A 13,417-nucleotide genomic window follows, 5' to 3' on the forward strand; every position below is an offset into this window, starting at 1 on the left:
ATAAGAATTAATTTTAACTACCATTAAAAACTTTTGGAGCACTTTGAGGAAAAAAAAAAAAACAAAAATAATCATAAACTTGTTGGTAAATGAATCAATAAACTGAGCTATAGCAAAATGTACAATCTCATAAAAGAGTTACTAAAGACTTGAATATAATGAAAATAGTTTGAAATTTTGAATAGCCACATTTCAGGCAAGCAAACATAATACTGAAGCATCAGCCAGAGATATTGTAAATGACCAACAAGAACAGAGAATCCCAAGAAGAGAAAGGATGCTTGTCTTTATGTGTATGAATTCTCTAGACACAATTTGAAATATGAGTACAAATGAGCGCCTTCATAATAAAAACCAATATATGCTCAGATGCAGCTTTCTAAAATTGAATAAAAATAAATATATACACCAAGGAAAAAAAATTAGTATAGGATTTTTTTTACATTGTTATTTAAGGAGCACTGTAAAAAGGTGAGGAAGGTGGTAAAACCTCCATTCATATCCTAAAAACATGCTTTCTTGTTTATAATGTCACATGTATTACTGGAAGTAAACATAAAGCATTTATGTTAAAGGCTCCAAAAGCAAGAGCTAACATGATTCACTACTACAGTGAAGGAGGTTACAAGAAATTTTAGTTCTTTTTTTCAGAAGAGAGATTCATGCCAGAAGAGAAAAAAAATAAATATATATATATTTATATGTACATACAGTGGGGAAAACAAAACCACATGACAGCAGACCAAAACAGCGATATGCATTGTAGTCCACTCTCAAAAACAATTTTGCTTTCATTGGTACTAGAACATTTCAGAGGATAGCATTGTTGAGATCAAATTCTTGGCTGGTTACCCTTTTCATAGGATGTTCATACTTCTTGTCTCTATTTCAAGGTTCTGTTCAACTTGACTACAAAGCTCTGCTTATTTTCACCCTACTCATAAGATCTAACTCTTATCTTCTGAAGTGAAAAGCAATGTAGCTTTCCTTCTGATCCTTCCTTTAAAGCTTTTCTTATCTACTCAGCCTTTGATTACTGACCACTCTGTGATTTCCACAAAGAATCAAGTTATGACTCTCATTGGGGGGCCATATCCTCTCAAATCTCATAACTCTTCATGTCAATAAAGCAACACTCACGTACAGCATTGAAGGTCTGGCTATACATCCTTTGTATTTTATCTCTGTGAAACTAAGTTGCAACTAAGTTCTGGTGTTCCAAACCCTATTTCCTTTATTATCATCATAAATTACATGTAAGATTATTTCACAGAGGAATCGGTAAAAAATTTCATATTAAATGGAAAGTGACTTTAAAAAAATCAGATTTTTATATGGAATATAAAAGGTTATTTCTGAAATTGAAATAACTGTACATGATGGTGTTTGGTCAAAGGTTGGACTCAATGATGTTGGTGGTATTTTCCAACCTTAATGATTTTGTCATTCTAATATATTCTTCACAGTGGTTCTGTGAATTGCAGAGATTCAAGCAATTGCAGATATCAATTGCAGGTATCACTCTTCAAGCCAGCACTCAGAATGCTCCTAAAACTGCCACTTTTAGAGACCTGGTCAATTTTTCAAAATTTAAAAGGAATAAAATGAATTTGTTTCTTGTTTGCTGCAGTTTCAAAAGCCATAGTCAATTTAAAAAGTTACCTTGAAGTGCTTCTAGTGCTGGAAATTATTTGTTCATTTCAAGATGAGAGAATAATATCTACCTGAGAGTCTTTGAAGAACTGTTCTTTCTAGAGTACAGCTCCGGAAAAAGTCTACCAATAGTCAGAATCTAGCCCTAAGAGTGAAAAAGCACCCATATTTTCTGTGCCAAACAATGTTTACGTGGCACTTAAATTTCAGTGGACTCATACAAACAGGTTTGTGATGTGCAAGTGCCCCCTCTTTTTTCTTCTTCTTTGTTTGAAAGAATAGAACAGGAAAGTCTGTTCAACAAAAAAAAAAAAAAAAAAACTGAAAAAAAATCAATCTCTGGCCCAAATATATTATATTTAAGCACATGGAAAAATAAAGAACAGATTGGAAACAAGGGAACCCTGAAGAGCACGACCTCAGCACACCACCTGCCCCATCACTGCAGAGCTCTGAAGGCGTTTGGATCTTTTAATTTTGTGGGGTCGGGTGGAATGTATGTAGCACATTGACCTTCCCTTTCACTGTTTTACATTTTAACAAAGTAAAAAATCAACCAAGACCATTCTTGGCTGCCAAAACTTCAGTAAATCCTGAGTCAAGCAGAAAAACCCCAGAGCATTAAACAGCCATTGCCTACTGTTATGACCAGAGATACCACCAAAGGATGCACACCTCACTCCACAGTGTTGCTTTAATAATCTGAAAGTCATCTATTTTCCACAGGGTCTGTGAGATCACAACACCAGCTATATTTGTCTCAGTGATAGCTCACACACATTCATCAAAGTTTTTAAATCCCTAATTTCTCTGTCTCCTGGTACCATCTCTTCACAGCATAAAAGGACTTTAGCCAGAAAAAATAAATACTTTATTTATTTAAGGCAAAACCTAAATATAAAACAAAAATGTAAATATTTTTCAACAAGTCATTTTAAAATAGTTTTGCATAAGTCCACAGGATATTGCATCCTTGAAATCTGGGGTATTATCAGTAAGTAAATTGTCACATTTTCAGATCTGAGGAATATTTTCTGATAACCTGTGTACAGGGGACTGTCATTTATTGACTTCCATTCTATTTCTATGTGTGAAAGTGCCTGTAAGAATGCTAAATTATCTCTTTAATTAACATACATAATAAATATTTTAAAAAATATTATCATTATCACCATGATTTTACAGGAACCTGGAAGGAAGATTGCTTTGTTGAGAAAGGGATGATCAGAGCAACCATGGAATGGAAGCCATTTCAGCTGGTTTGAGCAATCTAAAAGTCGGACACCTGATCCAATTTAGTCATCTAGGACTATTTGCAATCTGTAAAGAGAGATGGGCATCCTCACAGGGTAAGTCATACCAGTCTAAGCAGTTTACAGAGACATATGGAGGTGGCCTGCCAGAAGTTGGAGAATTAAGTAAATCCATTCTCATGAGCTCCTTCCAAGTTCAAGCCTGCAAGCCCTAAATATGCATTAGTCCAGAGTCCAAATCATTATGCCCAGTCATGCAGTTTAACCAATGTGAACTCAATATAACAAATATACCTTTTGTCCCCTGTACACTGATTTTAACACAAATTAAGGACACCTGTGCTTCTACCTGACCTTTCATAAGAGCCCTTCATACAAAAACATCTAACTCAAATATTGGATACAAATAATATTCTAGAAATACTGAACTATAATTGGTACATTTAATGGCTACACTTAACCATTGAAAGACAAATTCTGACCTCCTTTCCTACACTGAATTATACTAAAGTTCATTGTGTACGTCCCATTGATTTTTCATGGACTACTTCTGCAATAAAAATTCTACTTGGTAGATTTAAAAGCATCTACATCTGTTTACAGGTGACCAGTCTGAACTCCCTTCCACAAAAGATGAGCAATAACTTATAAATCAGGGACATTTCACGGGTGAATAATTACTCAATGTATGGAAAATGCTCATGATAGAAAAGCAATCCTAAGTATTTCCATTGCTCCTTGATGAAATAACTTCATTTACCATTACTAATTCTATAATAAAAATTAATATAATTATTAAGATATATAGGTTTGCTTCTGGTGTTGGTAGTCTAAGATCAAAATAAGTTGAAATCTATTTTAATATCAAACAATTAATCAGTATAGAGGTCACAACAGAAAGATAAATAATTTCTTTTGTTTCACCATTTGCTTTTCCCTTTTTCTCATATCTTTTAAATTGCTTATATCCTGTAAATCAAGTACTAACTAATAGAGAAAATAATATTCTGTGGGAACTTTTGCACCAATAATATATTTGCAAGTCACTCCATTTCCCCTCAAAGTCGTTTGTGTCCAATGGATGTGATTGGTAGCAAAGATTCCACAGCCAGCTTGGCTCCTGCTAATGCTGCAAATCCAACTATTGTGATTTTTATGTCAGATTACTGTACTCACACAAAACAGCAATAGACATTTCAGAAATATAAATAATATGTCAAAACTTATTTTGGGTTTATGCAGAAGATACATTTCAAATGGGAATCAAGAAAATGGCAAGCAACAACAAAAGAATAGAAAGAATAAGAATTACCCTTTCTAACTCTTATGCCTACACATCCCAGTTACAAATCAGAAAGAGGGAGAGCAACAGCTATTTCTGTGTATTCTAAAAGAGTCCCTCCTAAGCATTAGTGCCTCTTGAGAATTGTGCTAAATTCATGTATCTCAACTGCATCTGTTCTGATTTTCTTAATTTTCTGTAGGTCTCATCAAGAAAAGAAACTACTTTAGGAGTGATTTGATGGTAATGGAACCATTACTCAAACAAAATAGCAAGTCATTGTGCCACTAAAAGATTCACATTCTGGTTTTCAATTTGTCCTAAAAACTTTTCAGAATGTGATTGCATATACACATGAGTAAATTTACTTCCTCCTATTAATATTTTTAGGGGTAACTGTAATTTCAAAGAGGTTAGTTAAGAAAATAAATAATATCTCTGAGAAGTTCCTAGGTATGCATGGTTTTTATTATACTGCACCATGGGTTTTTTTTCAGTGAAACAAACAGCTCATTTTGATGGAGCAAATTGAAATTAGGCTAATTGACACAGGTCTCTACACTTTTGGAAACTCTTCCATCTTTATTTTTAGCAGCATGGTCAGACATTATAGGCAGTTAAAGGCTGATTAGGATTGCAGAGTAGTTAGAATTCTAACCATACAAAAAGGGGGGAAAACTCCTTCTGCGGGGATGTACATGAAGAAAATGCATAATCAATATTTTTGTTGAGGTTTTATTTCAGAAAGGGCCATATTAGATTGATGTTTTATTAAAGGACCCCATTTTGCTGTTCAAAGAACATAATGGATGCCTTCAAGGGATTCTGTGGGTAAAATCCAGAACAAATCTCAATGGAATTTTGACTTCTTTTGTCAGATTTGAAGCTGAATCTGTGTTTTTTCCTATTAAAACATGATATAGTAAGTGACTTTCATGTTACATTTCTATCTGCTTAAGCATACAAACACAAACACATATCTGCTTGTATAAGCATACACAAATACATACAAATACAAAAAGAGGATTTCTGAAATTTTTGTTAGCTTGAAATCAAATATTAGTAGTCTGTGAGGTTAATGAGAGAAAATCTAAATAGATTTCATTTAATTCCCACTATTCTCTCTTTGAACTTCATCATTAATGGTGCTTTATTTTACTATTACTTTTTACTTTTCGGAAAAAGTGATGTTGTATGTTGTCTCTATTCAATGCAATTATTAAAAGAGTATTCTGCAATATCTTTGCCTTTTAAATAATTGTATTCATTCTTTTGTAGCCTTCTTAAGAAAGACAAAATCTAGAAATTTCCATTATATGGGACTGACAAGTAATAGCTCAACAACCAAGAGTCAAAGCGAACAATGAGTCTGGTCAGTCCTCATTATTTCTAAGTAATGCTAAATCTTCAACTACCAAAACTGGCCCCCTGGTAGAGTCACCTGGGAAGCTGAGGGTATGGAAATATTATATATGAGGATGTTAAATTTAAAGTAGAGCAAGAGGCATAGAGTCTCTGCCATCCCCTGAAACCACCAGGCAAGCACTTTCTCTTGAAGAATCAACGGGAATCAAAGGATGAAAGAATACTCTCTCTGCCTTTACATTTTTCTGCTGGGGCACAGGAATGAGTGAAAACCTTTCCATCTCCTCACTTCCCCTCCCCACAGAGAACCCAGCTAGAAAAAGATTACTGAAGACCCCTGAAAGGATCATGTCTCACTAAAAATGTTTTCAGTGAATATAGAAAACCTACACCTTGAATAAATATGTAAAGTAAAGCTTCTTGTAACCTCTACATATGGTTTAATCTTGGTAGTGCTCCTTTCTTTTCCATTTTGTTGTAGTAAGATGAATGAGTTTTCTCTGCAAAGGCCTTTCTTCTTTCCCAAGTAAAATAGTTAAAGGGTAGTCATTGAATTATTGTTTCATGCTTACTAAGTTAATGACCAATTTGATATTTTTTAATTCCAGAAAAGTCAGAACAAGAAATTCCTAATATTTTTCAATGAACTATTCTAATATTGAGGATTTGATCAATGTACACTCACATTCAGAAACACAGAGAGCTAGCTTCAAATCAATAGTGGCAAAAAAATTACTTTTTTAAAGCTTAGGTGAATCATTGCTTTCTGCAACATGGCAAAAATCAGAAAAGAAACAAATGGGAAAATTTAAAAGAAACTTATTACTTTACTTATCTCCAGAGCACAAATTCTTATAGGAATAAGAAGAAACAGCAACCACAAATAAACAGGATTTCAAAATTCAAATAAACTGTTCAAGTTATTACAATGCTAGACTGCAATACTCAGTAACGTATAAGAAAAGAAAAGGTAAGAAGGCTTATGCCCCTGTGTAATTCTTAACCTTAAAGGAAGATAAATTCCTTTCATACTTCCAGTGCTTAAAAGACTCTTGATTTTACGTGGAAAATAAAAGAGAGAAAGGTTTCTCACTATTAAGCATTTTCTAGTATCTTCACAGGGGAAAAAAATGCTTGAAATTGGATTAGACCAGTAGCATCCTCACTGCAGGCAGAAAAAATTTATAGCTTTGAATAACTTGACTAAATAGAGAACAGGGATATCAGTTTTCTTGTTGGGAATTAAAAATGTTATATGAGAAAAAGAGTCAAGTACCTCCTAAGTAAGATAAACAGAAAGGCATAATAAAATACATCTCAAGCCTGAGAAAACTTTATACCTATCACTTTGCCTTTTGATATCATTGGAGAGAGAGATTTTCAGAATGTGCCTGTATTTTGAGCTTTTGGATTTCTTTCAGCGTACTACTGCCTACTGACATCGCAACACCACAGAATCACAGAATCATCAAGGTTGGAAGAGACCTTCAGGATCATCCAGACCAACTGTCAATCTGGTACCACCATAATCACCCCTAAACCATATCCCAAACTGCCACATCCAGTCACATCTTCAACTCTTATAGAGACAGCGACATGACTTACAAATTGAACTCATCGGCAAAACACAAAGAGAATCTTATTTTCTGCAGTGAACAGATAAAAATACAGGAAAATTAGAATAAATGATGTTTTTACATTTAGTCTTCAAGTTCTGAACTAGAGATGGGAATACAGAAGCACGGAATCTAAGAATGGGTCAGGTTGGAGGGTACCACAGTGGGCCAACTGGTCCAACCTCCCTGCTCAAGCAGGGTCACCCCATAGGACGTGGCACAGAACTGCATCCAGACAGTTATTGAATATCTTCACTGAGGGAGACTCCACAACCTCTGTGGGCAACCTGTTCCTATGCTTGGCCACCTGCACATGCCTTTAAAGAACTGAGCTGAAAATCAGGACTGAGATGCTACACACAAAATATCAGAGAAAGCCCACTCCAAGGAAAAATGGCAATGGGGAAAGGCCATAAGAAGTTCAAGGTTTTCAATACAAAGTTATAAACAACTAAATGTAACAGCTCTTATATTCTTATTAAAATTTGGAAAATCGGAAAATCATTCATTTTTTTCACTTACCACCATTATTTCAGAGCAGACATGGCCATGAGGAATGCCTTTGGCCTCTCAAGGAAAAGATAAATTCATGGGTAGGACGCTCTTTAATTTTTAGCAGACATAGAAGATCATAGTACACACACAACTATTTTGAGGGCTGTGATATGAAGAACCAGCCAGGATTTCATTGTTGCCTCTCTTTTGTGCATGAGAGGCCTGACAAATGAACTGGGGTGTGCCAAGAGAATTGGCAATTCTCTGAGTCTAAATTGGGTTGGAGGTCATTCCCCCATTCTCTACCTATAATATTCCTTAAATCACAGGAGATTTATTTTGAACTTACTACCACCACCACCACCTCTTGATTCAGTTTACGTAAAATTACCATATTTTGGGTACCTTTGTTATTCAACACTTTAAATTTGAGTTAGATAAGCATAGGGATCATGAAGAATTGCCACTTTGTGTCAGATCTGCTTCTGTTCGAGTGAGGACAACTTCTATTGTGGCAAGCCACTTTTAAGTGGTTTTAGTCAAGAGTCCTATCACTCATAGGTACTTTGCATAATAATTCATTGTTTTTTCCCCTGCTGATTAAAATGCACATGCAATTGCCATATGTGACCTCCCATGTCTTTGTCCCATCACTTAGCATCACGTTAACTTTCTGGGCACAAGAAATATATTTTCTTTCTATTTTCAGGTTCAAAGAAAATACCAGAATTTTTTTTCCATAAAATATAAAGATATCTGTTTCAAATTAGAAATTATTTTGGATCAAGATACAGCCTATGCATTTCACACACTACTTTTGGTAATTCAATTTGACGGATGAGGCTGAGATAAGTCATGCAACCATCTGTGGTACCATTTAGAGCTTCCTAAACTACAACACATACACCAGTCATTCCACCTGAAGAACTTAAAAAACTGACCTATTAGCCACTTAAAATAGCAATAACAAAATAATCCCTTTCCACATGTGGGTAACTATCCAGCCATGATTTACTGCTATATGAATCAAGGTCAAAGAGTAAAGGATTAGAGTAATGAGCTATCATTTAGCTCAGTGAGGAACTGAATATTACCCATTTTTTTGTGAAATACGTGGTAAAAGACAGAAGACAAGCCTTTGCTGAAATGACAGAGGGAATGCATGGCTCTGATATTTCTGTGTGAGTTGTATCTGTGACTTGTGAAGCCCAGTGCAGTAAGTGAATTGATGGCACAACACACATACAATAAATCTGATGCTACAGAAAGTGCAGGAATCCATGTTCTTGGAGACTTCAAAGTGCTTCTGTGTGACAAGCCCAAAAGAAGTGGGGTGCTGGCATGCAGAAAGCTTGGAAGGGCACCCCTATAACAAAGGCTACATGAAAGTGTCAGCAAGCAGCCAGAAATCTTGGGACAGCAAGTGAAAAAAAATGTTAATGTTCCATGGGGAAAATATTTTTTGGTGAAAGAAGAGACTGCCAGGAAAATCAAGGCACATCACAGACAACTTACATACGTAGTGCAGAAAAATTGTGTAGTGCTGCTGGCACTACTCAGAGATGATGGTCACAGCCAGCAATGCTGGGAGTGGTGGCAGTAATTAAGGAAATGACACAAGGAGCCCTGATATTAGGTAAAAATGTCTACACAAAAAGTAACATAATCAATCTGCTGTAGCCACAGAAAGTAACACTCTCATTATAAACTTTTCAAGTAACACCAAGAAAGCAACATCTTTGTTGAGAAGATCAAAGCCAGCTGCTGATGTGTCTGCTGTATTAGGTGTCATGACAATTGCATCGGGGTATGATGCCTGAGCAAGCACGTTTACAAAAACTAGTGACAATTACTTCAAGTTTTTGCTCAAACTTTTTAGAGCCTTTCAGCTTTATAGTATGATACAAGATCCTTCTTTTGCACATGGGGACAAGTAATAAGAACATATTGATTTGCTTTTACTTTCATCCTCAAACACAGTTTGTAAACTAAATAAGGAGTTCAAGACTTGACCTATCATCAAGACCTCAATAGTTTAAACATAAATGTAGTTTTCACTGTAAATACTTTAGGGTAAACAATATGAAAATTACCATGATGCACACACTTGCTAAAAAAAAATCATATTGACAACTACAGAGAGGGTGATAGAGGAGGTCATTGAAAACATAAATGGAATTGAACCATTTGCACTGGTCTTAAATAAAATCTGTACCATCACTGTATTTGTGCAAATTAAACTACTAAATTTCTCATACATTGTCCATGAATTTTTTCTTCAGGCTAAAAAATGTCACACTTTTCTTACAACTCAGCATTATGCATTGGAGAACTGAAGGGAGACAGAAAAGTGATGAAAAGAAAGCAGCTCCTTTCTGTCACTCCTATGAACAATTTACAGATAATGTTTTACTTTCACAGTTACCTGTGCATTTCTTGATATTGCTATTTCTTTTTCCATGTGATCCTAACTTGCATCCAAAATTCTCCTCCCAAAATTCTGCAAACCAGACATTTCTTCGATTGTTAGCAAGTGTTCTGCTCCGAAAATATCTATCAAATCCTACATTGACGAAAAATGAAAGAAGCTTTAAAATATGATACATAAAAAATATAAATTCAAAGACAGTAACAGATTTTTTATAAATATAAGAACAAGAAAAAGCTTTAGATACAAACTATTTTATGAGCACAGTCGCATGTAAGGATTAGACTTCATTTCAAGGCCACATAAAATCATGGGGTAGCTCTTTGTTGAGCCAGGAGACATCAAGGACACCTATAATTCTGCTTCTATTTATATAGTTAATGACACAAGTTGAGAAACTAAAGATTCTTACTTAAACCTGGTGATCACCAGCCTTACCCCTGAAAAGCTGTCATAATGAAATCATGATTAACGTATCCCATCTGGATTAGCTCCTTACAAATATTTCCCTATGGCTAAATTCTCTATGTAACATCAATAGTGTTCATTTTTCCTAACCAATTACCAGTTTAGCACACTTAGCCAGACATATGAGATGTTACTATATCCGGTACCCTCACAGGAATAAGGTACTGCAAACCAACTTCTACTTCATCCACCAAGTAAGAATCTTTCTTAATCTGGTAACTTCTTAAAGTTTAGGAGTGGAAAGCGGGGCACAGATCAATCTCCTCCCCAGAGAATAATCTGATTCATTATCATTCGTACAATACTCTCCTTATTTGTCCCCAAGAATGACCAAGCTATGGTTAAGAAGCTCTCAACTCCAGTATCACCATTATTAGACAATTACAAGACTGCCTAATTGCAGATTCTGCATCTCCTCATCTCAACAGATATATCAAATTATTGTCGTATCAGGTAACTTGCTTGGAAAGATTTCCCTGAATTCCCTGCAATCAAGGACAACATGATTTTAAAATTATTTTTAAAAATATCTAAAGTACTCGAACTTTGACAGAAAATGAAAGGTTTGTGCCACATTCATCTTACCATCTATGGATGTTCTTTTGGGTAGAATGGTTACTGCTCCTTCAGCAATCTCCTCCTGCTGCTGGACTGGTGAAATTTTTGACCCCCAGCTGTCTGAGCCAATCCAGAGGAAATGTCCAGACTGATTCGCTTTTTTGGCTGCTTCCAGTACTCTCCTGCAAACAAACAAATGACCAATTAAACAAATTCCATATGAGAACTTGAGAAACCGAGCATTTATTTTGGCTATGCATAGGCTTACAGTAATTAATTAATCTATTATTTTCACAGTCTAAGGCATACTCAACAACAGCTGTAATGAACTCAAGATACAGTAATACACAATTTGTTTTATCTTTAGCCATGTTTTTCTAGCATTCTTATTGGTTTTTTCCTTTTCAGTTGCCAAATAACAAAATAACTATCTATTGGCACTGCACTCCTAGGAGGTAGGAGAAGTCTGGAACTACACAGAATAAAGGACCAGCTCACTCTATAATTACAATTCCATTTCTTATCATCAGATTTTCAAGAATTTTTACATAGTATTGAACCTGAAACTTTTTTGTTAGTCTATTTTCTACCAGCCAACCAAGCATCTTTGTGAGGAGGAACATCTTCAAAACACAAAATTAGGAAACAGGCACCTAATATCATCTTCGTTCGCGAACATGATCACCGCTCGAGCATTTGGAGTTTCCAACAAGCGCTTAATGATCTTTTCAAATTCTCCTGGTCTTGGTTCCCGAGGGATTTTGAGTGACTGAGCAATGCAAACACCTCCTAGGAAAAATTAAAAGGATAAAAAAAGAATTTTAATACAGTAAATATCCACACTTCAAAAAATTCTTAGCTAACCAGGCAAGCAGACAAAGCGAGGTGCTAATCTGACATACAACAGCTTGGTCAAAAGTAACATTATCTATGTGTTTCAAAACGTTTTGTACAGGCTCACACACTTAATGCTGCACTAAAGGGTATAAAACAATTACCTGCTACTTTATATTTTAAGTACTTTTTTCAACAACATTCTGAGACCTGTTGTCAAGCACCACAATGGTTCAGTTGGACCAAGTTCCCCAGACCTACCTAATCCATGGCAACTGAGAACCCAGCCTTGCCACAGCACTGCATTAGCCATGGATCCACAGTTCTACAGTCACCTTGTGTTCGTGATGTGGCTCTTTGGCATCAGGAACTGTCACACACCTCTGCTTTGTCAGCAGAGAGTATGTAGCAGACAATATATACGGATCACTTTTCACTGTTATTATGACATTGTTAAATGAGTTGTCATAATTATTTAAGAAGCCGTCATTGAATATTCCAAATTACTAATCAGTAAATTAACACAAACTCAGAGATTATGTTTCTTCCTGACAGAGGGTGCTGATTGAAATATTTGAATTTTACCTGTCAAGTAAAAAGGGTTGATTTCTACAAAAACTTAGTGATTCCTTATAGTTTTCATAGACCAGTTCAGGGGAATCTCTACTCTCCAATTACAACACTGTTATCTGCTGACACGGTGCTGACAAGTTTCAGCATGCAAGAGAAAAATTTCTTAAGCCTTTTTCATGAATCACTGAGTCCATATTGCTACCAGTTTCCAAGACCATAGGTGATCTTTCTGATTGCTTGCTGATTTGCTAATTTTAATTATTTTTTCTCTAAGAACTATTGCCTGATTCTCATTACTACCTCGAACACCAGCAATGGTTGTTCTTGAATTTTGTTATTCCGACCATAAGAGCCTATTGGGAGGAATCTAATCACTAATAAACCCAGAAAATTAAGAATATGAGAAAATATTTAGCTCTGGCCAAAAGTAACAAGTTGCCAGATAAATGCAAGCAAATTGTACATTTTGTATCCCTTTATCTAAATACTTCTACACTGAAGATTGTTTTCAGTGTGAATAAGAATCTGTTTTAAAAGAGATGTTCTATTTTTAATGAGTTTTAAAAGAGGTACTCTATTTTTAATGAATGCTGGTATTTATCTTCTGATGTATAAGATCATTTGAGACACATATGTTTCTTTGCATTAAATGCAGTTAGTCAACTAAAGTCCCAGTTAGATGGCTGTGTTGTGTATGGGGAGGCTTTCCAACATTGTCATCCATCTTGTTCCCCCTATCAAAATGTTAGAATTCTGTTTTCCCATAGTACTTCACAAATTAGGTTGATGAACACCTTCAGTGGTAGGATTTGAACACAAACATGGGTCCAGCCAGGTGAAGCTTGGCGTGCAGATTAATATGAAGTTGTTACCAAGGTCCTTGTGTAAGCTT

At 35.4% G+C, this 13,417-nt stretch overlaps 1 protein-coding gene across 3 annotated transcripts in view; it reads right to left on the reverse strand.

The window, feature by feature from the left end:
* GRM8 (glutamate metabotropic receptor 8) overlaps window positions 1-13,417 on the reverse strand; it is a 315,395-nt gene that overhangs the window by 159,818 nt on the left and 142,160 nt on the right. For all 3 annotated transcript variants that reach the window (XM_063155393.1, XM_063155394.1, XM_063155395.1), the window contains 3 exons: window positions 11,772-11,907; window positions 11,146-11,300; window positions 10,090-10,227 (listed from right to left, as the gene is read on the reverse strand). In XM_063155393.1, coding sequence (XP_063011463.1) covers window positions 10,090-10,227; window positions 11,146-11,300; window positions 11,772-11,907 — 429 coding nt within the window. The remainder of the gene's footprint in view (window positions 1-10,089; window positions 10,228-11,145; window positions 11,301-11,771; window positions 11,908-13,417) is intronic.

This window comes from Melospiza melodia, chromosome 4 (assembly GCF_035770615.1).
Source record: "Melospiza melodia melodia isolate bMelMel2 chromosome 4, bMelMel2.pri, whole genome shotgun sequence".
Taxonomy (NCBI): domain Eukaryota; kingdom Metazoa; phylum Chordata; class Aves; order Passeriformes; family Passerellidae; genus Melospiza; species Melospiza melodia.